We start from the raw sequence: 19470 nt of genomic DNA on the forward strand, positions 1-19470 counted from the left end.
TGAAAATTTCGACAAAATTTCCCACAAATGTCTCTTAGAATGAAATGAAGTGGTGGCGTTTTATATCTAAAACGTCAACTTCACTGTGTCCTCATAATCTGCTAAAACACTATTCTGGCCATTCTGGTTACCAGAATGTTTGTTTAAAATTGTTTAAGGAACAGTTCAAAATTTACTCAAGGCTGTGGCAATATGTAAAACAATATTCTCTAAATGTCATGATTCTGTATGTTTGGTTTAGTTTCCTGTTTTATTTTGAAATTGTTCCCTTGTGTGTCGTGTCTTACTTGTCACTTCCTCTTGTGGTTTTTCATTCATTACCTCACCTGTCCGTCTTCACTCACCTGTACCTCGTCTTGTGATTAGCGTCTGTGTATTTAGTCTTTGTTCTCCCCTCTGTCCTGGTCGGTTCGTTGTTTGTTCGTTCATGCCCATGTTGCTTCGTTCATGTCGTTTCATTTTCGTTCTTCTCCTTGTTGGTCCGTTTCCCGTGTTACTCTGTCTTCCCTGTGATGTTTTCGTTCCCTGTGTCAGTGAGTGCATTAGCTTAGCCTGTGTTGTCTTGTCCGTTTTGTTTCGTGTTTCCTCCGTATTTCCCTGTGTGATCTCTTTGTTCTCCTCCTGCGTCCTCCCTCGTGTCTCCTCATGTCTCCCGGTTTAAGTATGTTAATAGTTTAGTTTCTCTTGTGTTTTGTGCTTTGCTTTAGTTTTTCCTTTGCTTGTTGTTGCTCTTTGTTAGCCTTTTGTGCTTTTTCAGTTTTTGTCTTTTAGTTAGCCTGTAGTTCCCTCACTGTTTATAATTCAGCTTTTTATTAAAGCTCGCTTTTCGTTCCCCCCATATTGTCTCCTGTGTTTAGCCTGTGTGTGTTCGTGTGCGATCCTGTGTGTGTGTGTGTTTTTCCTGTGTGTCTGCATCTAGGTCCTCTTCTAGCTTTCCCCCTTTTTTTTACCCCTTAAAAATGATTGAAAGTCAGGTGAAGTTTTGTTGTCCACAAAACATTTCTGGCGCTTCAAAGTAAGACAGTGTTGCAGCCTAAAAAACCGAAGTAAAAAAGCCAACAGAAATTAAGATAAAATGTTTTGTGTTTCTATAATGTTGTTTGTGTGTGTGTGTGTGTGTGTGTGTGTGTGTGTGTGTGTGTGTGTGTGTGTGTGTGTGTGTGTGTGTGTGTGTGTGTGTGTGTGTGTGTGTGTGTGTGTGTGTGTGTGTGTGTGTGTGTGTGTGTGTGTGTGTGTGTGTGTGTGTGTGTCAGAGAGGTGAAACTATCAGACACACTATGACAGACAAAACTCACAGCAGAGATGTAAAAAGTATTTTTTACCTTAAAGCCCCCCTCCATTGTATTTTGATATTTTTATGATATTTCTGAGTCCTTTCTTGGCAGTGTTGATGAGGCAAATATTTTCAGACAAACAACATAACTTTGTTCTCAAAGTCACTAAATTTAACCCTCCTATTGACCTTGGGGTCAATGCATTTTGAGGGTCTCTAAAAAGATGGTTGTCATTAGTTTTTCTTCCTAATATTTCATGACTTTTCCTAATCCATTAGGGAGACACAGAAAAATATAAAATCAACAGCATGATATGTTCTCAACTCTCTGTACACTCTTTGACCGCACCATCGTTCCTCAGGGGTCATATTGACCCCAGAAATGTAAAGCTCTATAAGTCTTTGTGTGTGGGAGGGAGACACATGATTCAATTGATTCTTTTTTGCTCCCAAGTCATCTGAACACAGAGAAATAAACTGTGAGTCGATCTGACTATCACACACTGAATTATCGTTGTTTGAATACCGTTTGGCGGCCATTTTGGCGTTTTTTTAACTGATTTATTCACACACTACGCCCCCCCGAGATAACCCCCCAGTAGGAAACCATTTATTTGTGCTCCTAAGTCCCCTGAACACAATGAAAAAAACGGTGAATCGATCCAACCATCGTACACCGAGCTATTGTTGTTTGAATACTGTTAGTCGGCCATCTTGAATGTCACCGCAAATGGCGAAAAACAGATCTGATATACAATTTGTGAACATCCAAGTACTATAAATGACATACAATATCCTTATAAGAAATGTTATATGAAATGGGACACTTTCAGGGTTATTTAAAAAATACAAAATATAAAAAATAATAAAAAACTTCCCCCTGAAGGATTGCCACCTTATCGTGGTCAGGGGGTTTGCATGCTTCCATGACCCTAAGAGCTATAGCAGGCCTAAGTGCAATCTAAATGGCGAAAAAACAACAACAACAACATACGATTATTACTCCTCTCCAATAATATACATTTGTTTTGCATTTTATATGGTTGGAAAGATTTGTTCCTTTTACAACTAGGTACAATTTGTAAAGAATTGTGCATTTGTGGAACGAGCACCACAAGATTTCCAAACTTATTTTTATTTATTCCGTAAACCCAACATAGCATAATACCACAGGTCAGGACAGATATAGACAGAGCAAGGGGAGTGGCAGACTCCTCACAAACAAACATCCTAAAAGCAGGTTCATAGTCATCAAGATAATCTGATCTGATTGTAGGCTATATTGTAGGCTGATAGTTGCAAAAGTTGCATTGTAATGAGGTTGAAATGTGTTTTTCACCAATATAGAGGGGTTGTACGATGCGAGTGATCATTTCATTTTATTGTTGGTGTCACAATTATATGAATAACTGAGTTTATATGTCTTTGTATGTTATCTGGTTCAGGAATTTACGAAAATCACTGTTTCGGTCACATTCAAGATGGCCTAACAGTATTCAAACTATGATAACTGGGTGTACGATGGTTGGATTGACTCACCATTTATTTCTTTGTGTTCAGGGGACTTAGGAGCACACATAAGTGCTTTCCCACTGGGGGGCTATCTGGAGGGGGGGCGTAGTGTGCCAAAAAATCAATAAAAAACGGTAAAAATTGCCGCCAAACGGTATTAAAACAACAATAATTCAGTGTATGATGGTAAGATCGACTCACAGTTGAATTCTCTGTGTTCAGAAGACTTGGGAGCACAAAAAAGTCAATTGGATCATGTGTCCTTCTCCCACACACAACTACTTATAGAGCTTTACATTTCTGGGGTCAATATGACCCCTGAGGAACGATGGTGCAGTCAAAATGTGAGGAAAATAGCAGGGTTAAGCTGTTGCTAATATGGAATAATATATTGAGCAGATAAGTTGTCTAGTGGCAGTAAATGTACAGTGCAGGTTGCAGTTTGACCATGAATAAACTCTGCAGCTCCTCAATACACAAGAAGAACTTCAGTTTGAGTGGCAGCTAGCACTATCCCTGCTAATATTCATGCTGCTTGTCCATGCCAATATCGATGCTGTTGCTAATCCATGCTAGTGATGTTGACGTAGCCATCAGGGCAGTCTGGTTTTGATGGTAATAACTATTGATGACTACTGACCACGCCCCCATTCTCTGTTTGAGGAAGAGCGTCGACCTTTAGACAGGAATAAAAACTGACTGGAGGGGGCTTTAAGTGAAAGTATGAATACCATACTGTGAGTATATTCAACTACAAGTAAAAGTACTGCATCCAAAACATACTGTTTACAGTATTATCATTAAAATCCACTTCAGCTGTTACCATTCCTGGATCTTAAAACGTCTGTCCCTGTCTAGCCCAACGTTAATTCAAAGCTGTTGTTGAGCCATTTGGAGTACAGACATGGTTTAGGGCTCTTTTGAAGTTATAAACTGATTTTTTTTTACCCCCAAGCTTTCAGAAGCTCTGTAAGTGCTTCTGTCATTGATCTATATTGATCTATACACACTGAATCAGAAAAACAGCCTGTTTTCAGTTTGTGATGATCATCATCTCATCTAGAGGGTTTTTAAAGAGGTTTTTTAGCTTCATAAGAGGAGAAGTTTCTGGACTCATCAAGGATCACTTCATCCCTCAGTTTATCACAAACATACAAAATCAGCACATCTGTAGATGCATGTTTTTCCTGGACAGGAAGGGGATGTAATATTGTAACCTGAGAAGTAACTCAGCTGCCAGACAAATGTAGTGAATAAAAAGTACTGTTGATGAAGGTTCTCAGTCATCCAGGTCATGGTGAATCTAAGTGCTGGTACGACTCAATGCTAAAGCTTTCTAACCACAACCAACAGTACATTTGGTGCTGGACGACCTAAATAAACCAATCAATCCATGTGGAGGCATACAGAGACTTTCTACAGGAACCTAGTTGAATATTTCCCAGTGACATTTATTTTCTTGATCATTTGTAGGATCAGAGCTCTGTGGGTTGGATAAAGGAAGTTGCAGCGTACCAAAAATGTTCTTTTAATTTTTGTATTTTATGACAAAAACAAGTCCATCGTCATAGATCATAGTTTCTTATATCCACTAAATACTGTCACTCTTTCAGGCTTATTTTTTAATTTCACTCTCTATGGAGTTATTGTAACTGAGGGGGGTAATGAAGCCACGCCAACTAAGACGTGCGCCCATTAACACATACCCCCATTCTGAGTTTCAACCTCCCCGGTTCCTAGACGGTCCAGCCAATCAGCAACCCTACTCAAACCTCCCTTCCTTCATCCAACAACCTCGAACCCCCCCTTTTCCTATCCTCCCAAAATCTTCTACCAATTTAAATAAACTACCTTAACGTTAAAATGTGGCGTGGTCTTGTTAGTGAAGTAACAGATGGCGGTGTGATCGGTGTGCAGGCAGCTCTGTATGGACGTGCAGACAGAGAGACCTGCAGTGAGGGAAGACTTCCACAACAGCTCACCAATACAAAGTGCTCTCAGCAGGGCACTGTGGACGTCCTCAGGAGGAGGTAGGCACAGTAAAGTCCAAAATGTCCTCATGTGCATCTTTGATTAAATCAACATTATGTTGTACTTTGTTCCATTTGGCGCAACACACCTGTCATTAAAACAAATACCAGGTGATTGTAACAGTTTCTCAGATGAAATGTTTCCTTACGTGCCAACTACAAACAACAGTCAGCATGTAGCAACAATGCTGCGTCTTGAAGTGAACATGCATGCTTTTTCCCACTCCACAGTCAAAGGTTTCACGAGCGCCACACACAACTCAGAATAGTAACAGCATGTCGAGCTAACGTAACCTGAACCAGAGACCATAACATCTGACTTTAACATGCTACTGGCTGATTATCTTTCCAAATGGGCTTTTATTCAGTGAAGCTGCACAAATGACTGAAAGCCGGTCTGAGACTCGTGTCTCTTGCTGGGTTGCTCTCTTTCTCTCCTCTAAGTCTCCTCAGACATTGTCCTCTGTGGTCTCTTCACCTCTGTCATGATGTCTGTGGAGGCTGCTGAGCCTGGTTATGTTGCCCACTCTACGGAGGGTTGACCCAATGTAAACATTTGACATGAAGACTAGCAATACAGAATTTTAGCACTAGGTGGCGTACGTGGCTCAGCCTCTTCTGAGAGGAACTTACTGAGTGCAGTGGCACCACAATCTGTGTCAGGCATGTTCAATGTGAAAACTGTGAAATCTTTGAGGTACATTTTCTCTGGTTAGGTGGGGGTGTCAGAGGTGTGACCCACTCAGTAGTCGTGCACTGATGAGAGCAGCCCTCGCCCCTTTTTTGGGGGAAACCAGCCCCTTGAATCTGACTGGCAGTAAATGGCTATTAGGAGCCACAATCTGATGGCCAGTCAGGCAAACAGTGATGTTATGTTGTTGTTGATCTACAATCTGCGTCACTATACAGTATAGAAAAAATGTAAATAAAAACGAAAAACAAATTCTTATTCTAAAAATAGAGCTTTGTATTGTCCTCTTCACATTTTTGTTTTTGTCAGATTAATATGGTTGTATCTGTATCTGCCACAACAAACAGATAATTATCTATTTAAAAAATAGATTCATGTTATTGGCCTTCTTCACATGGTCTTTGCCATTTCACTGATGTAGTGTCCCTCACAGACGTGGCAAGTGATGTCGTCCACCATCCCAGTTTTCCCATCTGGGGGGTGTTTAGGATGTAACAGCAGAGATCTTGGCTGCATCTTCTGACTGTCCTGTCTGTGAACAGTCCCTGTTGGGTTAGTAGTGTCAGTTCTGGTCTTGAATCTCAGTGGAGGATTCCCATCGTGTGTCATCGACAGAAGAGGACCATGGGATACGACCAAAAGCTTCGGCAGCGGCTAAATAAGTTATCTTACACCACGATCATTAACAAATGCTCAATATCACATTATGTCTTTTTAATGTACAGTAGGCTAGGAAGGGTCAGATTTGAAATAAGTGACGTGCTATGGGCCGGACTTTTACATTACCTATATCTGCCCCTAACAACTTGTAGTTTAAATGTGTTAAAACAATGTACTCATAGTTTTCACAATTGAAAGAGAAATTATGTGTACAAAAGTACAGAAGAAGAAAAAACAATTCACCTTTTTAATCTTAGATGTAGGTTGTCAGCTTGATTTTTGTGGTTGTACAGTTGTCAAAAGTTTTACACACACTTGTAAAGAACATGTATATCATGGCAGTCAGGTGAGGCAGTTCAGAGGAGAAAGTAAATGCAAAGCGCTGAAAGAGAAATTTGCTACTGCAGAGTAAAAGTGCAGAGGTGATGACTTGCACACGAGGAAATGCAAAATGATTGATGTTGAAGAAATGCAGCTCGGGGCAGGTGAGAGGAATTAGCACACAACAACCGTTGTCATGTTTGTTGTGTGGAAACACTTTAGCGTCAGTCCACATGCTACAGGACAAAATGAAGCTCCTGACAGGTGTCCTGCCTTTGAAAGCATTCCGGTTGGATAGGTCTGCTCTACATGATGCATTTGATTTCATTGCTTTTTAAGTTGTTTTACTCATTTAGGCACTATCATCAGAATGGACTTGTATTGTTCACTTTTTGACAGTTTATACAGTTTTTGTACTTGAGCAGTGTATTTGCACAAGCGACGGGTCGGACTCCTGTACCACAGTGTGCTCTGAAAAAGCCTCTACATGCTTCATTCTTTAATACTTTATTGTAAGGGTGCAAAAATCTTAATTAATAACAAAATAATATTAACAATGAAGATGATAAAAATCTAAAATAATGACAGTGTTGCTTGTGGGCCTGTAGGGGCGCTGTTGCGCCCGGCTGGTTGTTCTCTCTCTTCCTCTGCCTTTCTTCTCTCTCTCTCTCCCTCTGTTGCTCTCTGGCGCCCTCCCTTCCTTTGTCTGTTTTTGTCTTCCAGGAAGACACACCTGCCCAGGTGTGTTGCAATCACCTGATGACAGCATTTGAGGAGCACTGAGGGGAAAGCTCACTCTCTCTGGAGCCGCTGCCCAGCTCACATCAGAATGGGGATATTCTTCCCTTCTTCTCTTTGTTGTCTTTTCCCCAGCAGGTTGTTTCAGTGCTGGGGTTTTGTTTTGTTAGTTTGTTTTTAGTTTGGGTTGGAGATCACCGCTAGTCCAGTTTTCACTTTTCTTTGGTTCATTTAGGGTTAGATGACTTTATCCCTTCCCTTTTTGATAGTTTAGAGGGGATAGCTGGGTGCGACGGCCCACTGCGTGGCTGGCTCAGTGACTTCCCCTTCTTTTGTTGGTTTCAGCTGGGATCTCCATCCTCTTTTGGTGGGTACTTTGCTTGAGCTACAGTGATTGATTTAAAATCAACTTTTGTTCAACTGTTCATTTGGTGTCTGAGCGTCCTTTTAAATATGTTGCACCCTCTCTGCGAGCCTTTAGGTTCGAGGGTCCGTAACAGACAGGAAATGAGAAAAGTAACAGGTTAGTATGGTGGTGCACGTACCTACTGTGTATATATGAACATATGAAGCATTCATTACCTTCACATATATTTATTTATATACATGCCATCTGCACATGCCCACACACAAACACAAGAAGAAAAAGTGACCCAAACTCCTCTCGACTGAATGCTTCAGTATCATTAAACTGTGTTCCACATCTGTTTATTCCATCTCATCAAATATTCCATATTTGAAACAGGCGTATATTGTTGGCAGTTACTGGAAATACGTCACACATGTAGGCATTTGATTCGTTTCAGATACCGCGACTGAACTGCAGATTAAATATGGCTTTAAGAGATAAGGGAGGACAGTATGCCAACAGCTTTGACTGCTTGGAATGAATCCACGACAGAAGACTCGTGATGTTTGTATTAGATTTGTTTTCAGGTACATTTTCTCTGGTATAGTGGATGTGTCAACAGCCAGTAGTCCTGCATGAGCAGATCTAGCTCCTGTTGTGTTTGACTATATTTGACATTTTCATGCTCTCGTTCATATGATGTGTTTGCAGAAGCATGTGATCTACTGCAATGATGACAGTTAAGGTTCAGTCGGCTAGATTACAGGCTCAGACGTGGCAGTGTAACACACAGTGCTGAAACTGTCTTATTGAGTTACAATGTTCACTGTATAAAAAACATCAATGTTTTCTGATTCCAGCGTCTTAAAAGTAAATATTTTATATATATTTTATATATATTTTTTATTCCGTAGATGCATGTTTGGATGATTCTGCATAACGACAGCAGATTCAATGATGACAAGCCGGAAGAATGACATTTGAAAGTAGTTTTATGCCCACGCTGGTGATCGCTCTGGCTGGAGGTGTTTTGTTTTCAGGTTTTCCATATAAACGTATGTCCCGATGTTGTGAACCCAACATCTTAGGAACACCTCGAGGGAATTTCCCCACAGTTGGAAGAAACGTCCACTTGGACCCAAGGATGGACTGATTTGACTTTAGTGGTCAAATGTTTCTGATCACATACAAGGATTATAACTGTTTGGTCTTTTTTGTCTTAATGAATGAATCTTGGTTTTGCTGATATTGATTTGCAGGTGATTGTTGTTGCACCATGTGGTGAAGCTCTCTATCAGTCCTCTGTAAAAATGGCCTCCAAGTGTAGCCGGCATGTGTCTGACTGGAAGTTATTCTCTGGAATCATACAGGTCAATACTGCTACTTCCTGTTGCGTGGAGGCAAACAAATGCAAGGCGGTAATTATAGTTTTAGTTTGTGAAAATCACATTACCAGAACGAGGAGACAGTTTATCCTTTGGGAGGAAACTTTATTTATTTTCTCCGCAAATATATTGATACTATTTCATTTGAAACACCCCTATGTGTAACTAGAAGATGTACTGCGACAGATAACACTATTGTTTTTGACACTGTATCGTTTGGAGCTGATGTCTCAAGGAACCGGATTGTTTTCATAAAATTGTTTAAGGAACAAATTTACTCAAGGCTGTGGCAATAGGTAAAACAATATTCACTAAAACAACAGACAGTCTTGTGGTCAGTGGATGACGAGCAAGATGAGGAAACAAGCACCCAGAAAAACTATATAAAGGCTGTGTTCCCTTTGCCAAGACATCCTTCAACCTGCTACTGCACGAGCAACTGAATCTGATCATCATAAGGCGGTAAGGTTTTAACTTTGTCTTTCATCACAGCACCAGCTTCACAGAAAAGACTCTGATTCTACTGTTGATTACTGCAGTTACCCAGTGCTGATTTACAGTTAATCGTAGAAAAACAAAATATATCAGCTGATTGCATTGTGTCCACTTAATGAGGCCATCTCTTTTTAGGGTGTAGTTGTTTACAGTGCTACCTTCCCTCCCAAAAAATAAGTTTATTTGAGTGTGCTATTTATATTTTCAGGTTATTTTTCATGCACTTTTCAGAGATAAACGTAACAAAACTATACATAAGTATACACAGTTTTTACTGACAGGTGTATAGAAGAGTTTAAGAATATTTGGATCATACATATTAATATTTATTTTTCTCAAGAATTAACTTAATACATTTTTTTGTGTATTTCACTGTATCCATTTATTTTTATATAGAATAAAATGAAATTATAACTAAATAAAAACCCTGTGGTACTTTAAAGTACAAAATACTATATACAATATTAAAGGGGCACTTTGTAGTTTTGGAGAAGAAATTAAAACTCAAAATTATAAAATTTAATATATTAATGTTGAAGTAATAATACAATCTCAGAAATATATATTTTTTCAATCAGTGAATAAACAAGCTGTTCTCAGAGGAAAATAAGGTCCCAGAACACTGTTTGAAGCTAGAGAGGTGGCAGGGTCCGCCACCTATAAACAAAGTAAAACAGTATAAACTGTGTTGTCCTTTAAGGTCAGTTTGTTTATTTAGTTTATTCAGTCATGAAAACAAAGAGTTTGATTATTTAGTTTGTTCAGGCAGAAAAAAAATCAGCCAATGAAGATCTTTCTCTGCTGATTTTAAAATTCTTCACTAAACTACAGAATGCTCCTTTAACCTATGTTGATAGAGCTCATTTCAAGAAAACATGTATACCTGCAGTATAAAGTAGAACCTGTAGTTTAATGAGTGTGTACTTTATAGTGTACTTTCACAAACTGAAGTATATAACCAGTACCTGTAAGTTACTGTAGTTTTGATTGTCAGTTGATATCTGAACAACCTAACTTCTTTCATATATCTTTCTAGAGATGGCATCAGCTCTTCCTCTCATTGTGCTCCTCTGTTTGACCGTTGGACAGTTGAACGTAAGTGATGATGCATCTTGCAAGAGTTTTTAAATCATTGTTTTATTCATAAGACCTACATTAAACCCTTTCTACTTTTCTGACATTATCATTTCATCCTCAGCAGTATGAAATTCTCACTTTATGTCCCTTCTTCACAATAATAATCAGTCTTCTTCGTCTACCTCTACTTCCTAATTTAACTACAACTACCTTCCAAGCTGATTTAATGAATGTCTTGTTCATGTTCACAGGTGTCTACTGCCGAAGGTAGGTAGCTGCAACCTTCAACTGTGTCCAGTGGCAGAAGTTCATCCAGAACACATTACACATTTATGTGTCTATTTTAGTCCAGATTTCTGTTCTACACATTTAAATTGTCACATGTTTAATAGATAGTTCTTCATTGGCTATATCATTTCAGAAAACTGAAAAAAATAAGTTTTATGGTGATATTTATTAGTTAAATAATTCCACCCATTCACCCAAAGTGTCATTATTTATTTCTGAAGTTGTACAATAGTTGTATTATTTGCATATTTAAGTCTACAATTTCTGAAAACTCTGAAATAATTTAGTTAAAGGTGCAATATGTAAGAATTGTTCACATGTTTAATTTATACTCAAAACAAATACAGGCAGCATACAACGGGATCATCTCTATGTTCCCTGGGTCCTCTGTTCCCCGCTTTCTTAAAAAAGGGTCCCATGTTCCCCGCTGTTAGGGTTAGGATTAGGGTTCCCTGATCGGGGAACATAGGACCCGGGGAACATAGGTACGCTCCCCATACAACCAGAGTTACTGCTAACTGCTGCTAACTGTATTCTGTTACATCCATGATTGTTGCTACTGTTACCGTGTTAGCTAAGTTAGCCGTGAAGCTAGCCAGACAACTGGGGGAATGTTGGGGTTTACAATGCATGCACAGGAGCTTCAGATTGCTGGGAGAAAGAGGTTTTTTCAGGCCCAGTGCTAGCTGCTTTGCATGCTAACTGTAGTTCTCTCTAACCAAATACATAGACATAGTTGCAGCCTGTCCTCGTGGTTGGACTCCGATTGGCTCGCGCTGTTTCATCGTTGAAGCCAGAAAACTGTCGATGGCTGATGCAGAGGTGCGTAGTTAATCGCTCTTTATTGGGCTTCAGGTAGTCGATGATCACATTTTAGCTTTTCAGAACCTGTTTGTGTTTCTCTCCTCTATTATTCTTCTCTGCGTACATGCTCTCACATGTTCCATATTGATTTTGTATCTGTTTTCTTCCACCGTCTCCTCCATCAGAGCAACTGCATTCGTCTTGGTGGGAACCTGGCCTCAATCCACAGCAACGAGGAACACTCCGCAATTAGGAGAATGATTAAAAGAGCCCTTGGCTCTGATGTGTGGACCTGGATTGGGCTGTTTGATGCAGTTCAGGTGAGTCCTGTTTACACTTGTAGTCTACAGACAAATCATAACCTGCAATCAATGCAGCTGTTCAGCAATCAGCTTTCTCTTCCAGGACGGAAAGTGGCTGTGGACTGATGGGTCGAGGGTCGTCTTCACTCGCTGGGCTCGCAGGGAGCCCAACAACAGTGGTGGCAGAGAAGACTGTACCAACATCAACTTCCAAGGTACGAATATTATTTCTAAACTTCTTAATGTTTTTTTTTATTGAGAAGAAAAATGGATAAAAATTGTGTTCATGTTTTTCTTTATTTTTCTGCAGAACAAGCATTATATTTAAATGCACTCAGATCAGTTCGACAAGTCATTAACTGCAAAGACGTTTGTGCTCCTGTACTCAGCGACTCTTTTCCTTTTACAGGGGACTTTTGGAATGATTTACCATGTGACCGGAAGAGGCCTTCTGTTTGTGTGGGGAGACAGTGATGCCTCCATCCTCCATCTGCCCTCACGTGTACCGAGATGATGCCACTTCCACCATGACGACGTTACTTTGTCTTGGATGTTACACTTAAATAGTGTAATTAAATGTAATTTCATTTAATGTTTCAAATCAAAATTCCACCAAATCAGTAAATGGCAGCGTAGGAAATTGCCTCACTAAACTATGATTTAAAAACTTGCTCTCAAATGAGACAAAATGATTTTTCTTGTGATTTTTCTCATTTACTGTCATATATTCACTTTCTTTAATCTCAATCACAATCAATACAAAAAACAAAAATACACTGAAATAAAAATAATCTTTAAGCATAATGTGTTTCTGTAATGTTGTTTGTGTGTGTGTGTGTGTGTGTGTGTGTGTGTGTGTGTGTGTGTAAGACTTGTATTTGGTGACCAGACTGTCACACTTCCTGTCAGAGAGGTGAAACTATCAGACACACTATGACAGACAAAACTCACAGCGGAGATGTAAAAAGTATTTTTAACTTAAAGCCCCCCTCCATTGTATTCTGATATTTTTATGATATTTCTGAGTCCTTTCTTGGCAGTGTTGATGAGGCAAATATTTTCAGACAAATAACATAACTTTTGTGCTCAAAGTCACTAAATTTAAGCTGTTGCTAATATGGAATAATATATTCAGCAGATAAGTTGTCTAGTGGCAGTAAATGTACAGTGCAGGTTGCAGTTTGACCATGATTAAACTCTGCAGCTCCTCAATACACAAGAAGAACTTCAGTTTGAGTGACAGCTAGCACTATCCCTGCTAATATTCATGCTGCTTGTCCATGCCAATAGCGATGCTGTTGCTAATCCATGCTAGTGATGTTGACGTAGCCATCAGGGCTGTCTGGTTATGATGGTGATAACTATTTATGACTACTGACCGCGCCCCCATTCTCTGTTTGAGGAAGAGCGTCACCTTCAGACAGGAATAAAAACTGACTGGAGGGGGCTTTAAGTGAAAGTATGAATACCACACTGTGAGTATATTCAACTACAAGTAAAAGTACTGCATCCAAAACATACTGTTTACAGTATTATCATTAAAATCCACTTCAGCTGTTACCATTCCTGGAAATGGATGTAATACTATCTTAAAACGTCTGTCCCTGTCTAGCCCAAAGTTAATTCAAAGCTGTTGTTGAACAATTTGGGGTACAGACATGGTTTTGGGCTCTTTTGAAAGGTTATAAACTGATTTTTTTTTAGCCCCAAGCTGTCAGAAGCTCTGTAAGTACTTCTGTCATTGATCTATAGGAGTCCAAACACACTGAATCATAAAAACAGCCTGTTTTCAGTTTGTGATGATGATTCCAGCTCATCTAGAGGGTTTTTAAAGAGGTTTTTTAGCTTCATAAGAGGAGAAGTTTCTGGACTCATCAAGGATCACTTCATCCCTCAGTTTATCACAAACATACAAAATCAGCACATCTGTGGATGCATGTTTTTACTGGACAGGAAGGGGATGTAATATTGTAACCTGAGAAGTAACTCCAGTCATCCAGGTCCAGGTATTTGCCTCTGGGATGTGATGGCATAGAAATATAAAGTAGTACAGCGACTTGTTTGTCTTTAACCAGACTGTTGGCATAGCTTTCATTATGAACCGATATGAACCAGTAGAGCTACTCAATGCTATCAGATCAGGGTCATCAGATTAGCGTTGGTGCCTGTGAATGTTGAAGGAAAAGTCGACAGAAAAAGTATCTGCACATGCTTCCAAGTACTCCAGGAAGTCAACAGAAAAACTGCCAAGTAGGTTTGCACACACAAGGAATTTGCTGTGGTGTTTTGGTTCTAGCGTTCACAATAAATATGGTAATAGAAGGGAGGGAAAAGTACGGCAAAAGACGAGGAACAGAAAATACATTTTAGATTTTAAAAAAGACAGACTGGTTCACTGTATATACACTGGAGAGAGAGAGACACGGAGAGACGTGCACATGTCCTGACAAAGTCTACAAACTCTCCTTTAAGGAAACTCATGATTAAAAGAAGCCATGAATCATTTTATGTTATTGGGTTGAAACGAGGTCCGCAGTGAGTGATGCACTTTGTAAATGTCCTTCATGAGGATGTGGTAAATACAGAGACTTTCTACAGGAACCTAGTTGAATATTTCCCAGTGACATTTATTTTCTTGATCATATGTAGGATCAGAGCTCTGTGGGTTGGATAAAGGAAGTTGCAGCGTACCAAAAATGTTCTTTTAATTTATTTTTTAAGTCCATCGTCAAAGATCATAGTTTTTTATATCCACTGAATACTGTCACTCTTTCAGTCTTATTTTTGATTTGACTCTGTAGCAGATGGTGGTGTGATCGTTGTGCAGGCAGCTCTGTATGGACATGCAGACAGAGAGACCTGCAGTGAGGGAAGACCTCCGCAACAGCTCACCAATACAAAGTGCTCTCAGCAGGGCACCGTGGACGTCCTCAGGAGAAGGTAGGCACAATAAAGTCCAAAATGTCCTCATGTGCATCTTTGATTAGAGCAACATTATGTTGTACTTTGTTCCATTTGGCGCAACACACCTGTCATTAAAACAAATACCAGGTGATTGTAGCAGTTTCTCAGATGAATTGTTCCCTTACTTGCTAACTACAAACAACAGTCAGCATGTAGCAACAATGCTGCGTTTTGAAGTGAACATGCATGCTTTTTCCCACGCCGCAGTCAAAGGTTTCACGAGCGCCACACACAACTCAGAATAGCAACAGCATGTCGAGCTAACGTAACCTGAACCAGAGACCATAACATCTGACTTTAACATGCTACTGGCTGATTATCTTTCCATTTGGGCTTTTATTCAGTGAAGCTGCACAAATGACTGAAAGCCGGTCTGAGACTCGTGTCTCTTGCTGGGTTGCTCTCTTTCTCTCCTCTAAGTCTCCTCAGACATTGTCCTCTTTGGTCTCTTCACCTCTGTCATGATGTCTGTGGAGGCTGCTGAGCCTGGTTATGTTGCCCACTCTACGGAGGGTTTACCCAATGTAAACATTTGACATGAAGACTAGCAATACAGAATTTTAGCACTAGGTGGCGTACGTGGCTCAGCCTCTTCTGAGAGGAACTTACTGAGTGCAGTGGCACCACAATCTGTGTCAGGCATGTTCAATCTGAAAACTGTGAAATCTTTGAGGTACATTTTCTCTGGTTAGGTGGGGGTGTCAGAGGTGTGACCCACTCAGTAGTCGTGCACTGATGAGAGCAGCCCTCGCCCCTTTTTTGGGGGAAACCAGCCCCTTGAATCTGACTGGCAGTAAATGGCTATTAGGAGCCACAATCTGATGGCCAGTCAGGCAAACAGTGATGTTATGTTGTTGTTGATCTACAATCTGCGTCACTATACAGTATAGAAAAAATGTAAATAAAAACGAAAAACAAATTCTTATTCTAAAAATAGAGCTTTGTATTGTCCTCTTCACATTTTTGTTTTTGTCAGATTAATATGGTTGTATCTGTATCTGCCACAACAAACAGATAATTATCTATTTAAAAAATAGATTCATGTTATTGGCCTTCTTCACATGGTCCTTTCCTTTTCACTGATGTAGTGTCCCTCACAGACGTTTTGTACTTGAGCAGTGTATTTGCACAAGCGACGGGTCGGACTCCTGTACCACAGTGTGCTCTGAAAAAGCCTCTGCATGCTTCATTCTTTAATACTTTATTGTAAGGGTGCAAAAATCTTAATTAATAACAAAATAATATTAACAATGAAGATGATAAAAATCTAAAATAATGACAGTGTTGCTTGTGGGCCTGTAGGGGCGCTGTTGCGCCCGGCTGGTTGTTCTCTCTCTTCCTCTGCCTTTCTTCTCTCTCTCTCTCCCTCTGTTGCTCTCTGGCGCCCTCCCTTCCTTTGTCTGTTTTTGTCTTCCAGGAGGACACACCTGCCCAGGTGTGTTGCAATCACCTGATGACAGCATTTGAGGAGCACTGAGGGGAAAGCTCACTCTCTCTGGAGCCGCTGCCCAGCTCACATCAGAAGGGGGATATTCTTCCCTTCTTCTCTTTGTTGTCTTTTCCCCAGCAGGTTGTTTCAGTGCTGGGGTTTTGTTTTGTTAGTTTGTTTTTAGTTTGGGTTGGAGATCACCGCTAGTCCAGTTTTCACTTTTCTTTGGTTCATTTAGGGTTAGATGACTTTATCCTTTCCCTTTTTGATAGTTTAGAGGGGATAGCTGGGTGCGACGGCCCACTGCGTGGCTGGCTCAGTGACTTCCCCTTCTTTTGTTGGTTTCAGCTGGGATCTCCATCCTCTTTTGGTGGGTACTTTGCTTGAGCTTCAGTGATTGATTTAAAATCAACTTTTGTTCAACTGTTCATTTGGTGTCTGAGCGTCCTTTTAAATATGTTGCACCCTCTCTGCGAGCCTTTAGGTTCGAGGGTCCGTAACAGACAGGAAATGAGAAAAGTAACACAGGTTAGTATGGTGGTGCACATACCTACTGTGTATACGAACATATGAAGCATTCATTACCTTCACATATATTTATTTATATACATGCCATCTGCACATGCCTACACACAAACACAAGAAGAAAAAGTGACCCAAACTCCTCTCGACTGAATGCTTCAGTATCATTAAACTGTGTTCCACATCTGTTTATTCCATCTCATCAAATATTCCATATTTGAAACAGGCGTATATTGTTGGCAGTTACTGGAAATACGTCACACATGTAGGCATTTGACTCGTTTCAGATACCACGACTGAACTGCAGATTAAATATGGCTTTGAGAGATAAGGGAGGACAGTATGCCAACAGCTTTGACTGCTTGGAATGAATCCACGACAGAAGACTTGTGATGTTTGTTTTAGATTTGTTTTCAGGTACATTTTCTCTGGTATAGTGGATGTGTCAACAGCCAGTAGTCCTGCATGAGCAGATCTAGCTCCTGTTTTGTTTGACTATATTTGACATTTTCATGCTCTCGTTCATATGATGTGTTTGCAGAAGCATGTGATCTACTGCAATGATGACAGTTAAGGTTCAGTCAGCTAGATTACAGGCTCAGACGTGGCAGTGTAACACACAGTGCTGAAACTGTCTTATTAAGTTACAATGTTCACTGTATAAAAAACATCAACGTTTTCTGATTCCAGCTTCTTAAAAGTAAATATTTTATATTTATTTTTTATTCCGTAGATGCATGTTTGGATGATTCTGCATAACGACAGCAGATTCAATGATGACAAGCCGGAAGAATGACATTTGAAAGTAGTTTTATGCCCACGCTGGTGATCGCTCTGGCTGGAGGTGTTTTGTTTTCAGGTTTTCCATATAAACGTATGTCCCGATGTTGTGAACCCAACATCTTAGGAACACCTCGAGGGAATTTCCCCACAGTTGGAAGAAACGTCCACTTGGACTCAAGGATGGACTGATTTTGACTTTGGTGGTCAAATGTTTCTGATCACATACAAGGATTACAACTGTTGGGTTTTTTTGTCTTAATGAATGAATCTTGGTTTTGCTGATATTGATTTGCAGGTGATTGTTGTTGCACCATGTGATGAAGCTCTCTATCAGTCCTCTGTAAAAATGGCCACCAAGTGTAGCCGGCATGTGTCTGACTGGAAGTTATTCCCTGGAATCATACAGGTCAATACTGCTACTTCCTGTTGCGTGGAGGCAAACAAACCCAAGGCGGTAATTATAGTTTTAGATTGTGAAGATCACATTACCAGAACGAGGAGACAGTTTGTCTTTGGGGAGGAAACTTTATTTATTTTGTGCACCAATATATTGATACTAGAATCAAATTTCATATGAAACGCCCCTATGTGTAACTGTAGAAGGTGTACTGCAACAGATAACACTATTGCTTTGAAGCCGTATCGTTTGGAGCTGATGTCTCAAGTAACCAGAATGTTTGTTTAAAATTGTTTAAGGAACAGTTCAAAATTTACTCAAGGCTGTGGCAATATGTAAAACAATATTCAGTAAAACAACAGACAGTCTTGTGGTCAGTGGATGACGAGCAAGATGAGGAAACGAGCACCCAGAAAAACTATATAAAGGCTGTGTTCCCTTTGCCAAGACATCCTTCAACCTGCTACTGCACGAGCAACTGAATCTGATCATCATAAGGCGGTAAGGTTTTAACTTTGTCTTTCATCACAGCACCAGCTTCACAGAAAAGACTCTGCTTCTACTGTTGATTACTGCAGTTACCCAGTGCTGATTTACAGTTAATCATAGAAAAACAAAATATATCAGCTGATTGCATTGTGTCCACTTAATGAGGCAATGTCTTTTTAGGGTGTAGTTGTTTACAGTGCTGCCTTCCCTTCCAAAAAAGAAGTTTATTTGAGTGTGCTATTTATATTTTCAGTTTATTTTTCATGCACTTTTCAGAGATAAATGTGACAAAACTATACAGAAGTATACACAGTTTATACTGACAGGTATATAGAAGAGTTTAAGAATATTTGGATCATACATATTACTTAATATTTTGCTCAAGAATTAACTTAATCAATTTTTTTGTGTATTTCACTGTATCCATTTATTTTTATATAGAATAAAATGAAATTATAACTAAATAAAAACCCTGTGGTACTTTAAAGTACAAAATACTATATACAAATATTTAAGGGGCACTATGTAGTTTTAGAGAAGAAATCAAAACTCAGAATTGTAAAATTTACAATATTAATGAGGTAATAATACAGTCTCAGAAATATATATATTTTTTCCACCAGTGAATAAACAAGCTGTTCTCATAGGAAAATAAGGAGAAGTAACTCCAGTCATCCAGGTCCAGGTATTTGCCTCTGAGATGTGATGGCATAGAAATATAAAGTAGTACAGAAACTTGTTTGTCTTTAACCAGACTGTTGGCATAGCTTTCATTATGAACCGATATGAACCAGTAGAGCTACTCAATGCTATCAGATCAGGGTCATCAGATTAGCGTTGGTGCCTGTGAATGTTCAAGGAAAAGTCGACAGAAAAAGTACCTGCACATGCTTCCAAGTACTCCAGGAAGTCAACAGAAAAACTGCCAAGTAGGTTTGCACACACAAGGAATTTGCTGTGG

The 19470-nt window shown here is 39.7% G+C and overlaps 2 protein-coding genes across 9 annotated transcripts in view; both read left to right on the forward strand.

The window, feature by feature from the left end:
* LOC311264712 (L-rhamnose-binding lectin CSL1) overlaps window positions 1-19470 on the forward strand; it is a 31238-nt gene that overhangs the window by 1140 nt on the left and 10628 nt on the right. The window contains exons 2-4 of the mRNA XM_084365803.1: window positions 14727-14865; window positions 16307-17257; window positions 17574-18521. The gene's annotated coding sequence lies outside the window, so the exon portion shown is untranslated. The remainder of the gene's footprint in view (window positions 1-14726; window positions 14866-16306; window positions 17258-17573; window positions 18522-19470) is intronic.
* LOC311264685 (galactose-specific lectin nattectin-like) lies at window positions 41-12729 on the forward strand. Of its 8 annotated transcripts, none has more exons than XM_084365762.1 (9): window positions 6339-7592; window positions 7707-7748; window positions 9369-9421; window positions 10491-10549; window positions 10783-10798; window positions 11550-11641; window positions 11809-11943; window positions 12029-12140; window positions 12335-12729. In XM_084365762.1, exons 4-9 carry the CDS (start codon window positions 10493-10495, stop codon window positions 12397-12399), a joined length of 477 nt encoding a protein of 158 aa, XP_084221888.1. In that variant the 5' UTR covers window positions 6339-7592; window positions 7707-7748; window positions 9369-9421; window positions 10491-10492; the 3' UTR covers window positions 12400-12729. The 8 variants fall into 8 exon arrangements, with proteins under 8 accessions (XP_084221885.1, XP_084221888.1, XP_084221889.1 ...); XM_084365756.1 differs by having other exon boundaries at window positions 6340-7592; window positions 8489-9421; XM_084365758.1 differs by having other exon boundaries at window positions 6340-7592; window positions 9283-9421.

This window comes from Pagrus pagrus (assembly GCF_965226575.1).
Source record: "Pagrus pagrus genome assembly, chromosome: 11".
NCBI classification, from domain to species: domain Eukaryota; kingdom Metazoa; phylum Chordata; class Actinopteri; order Spariformes; family Sparidae; genus Pagrus; species Pagrus pagrus.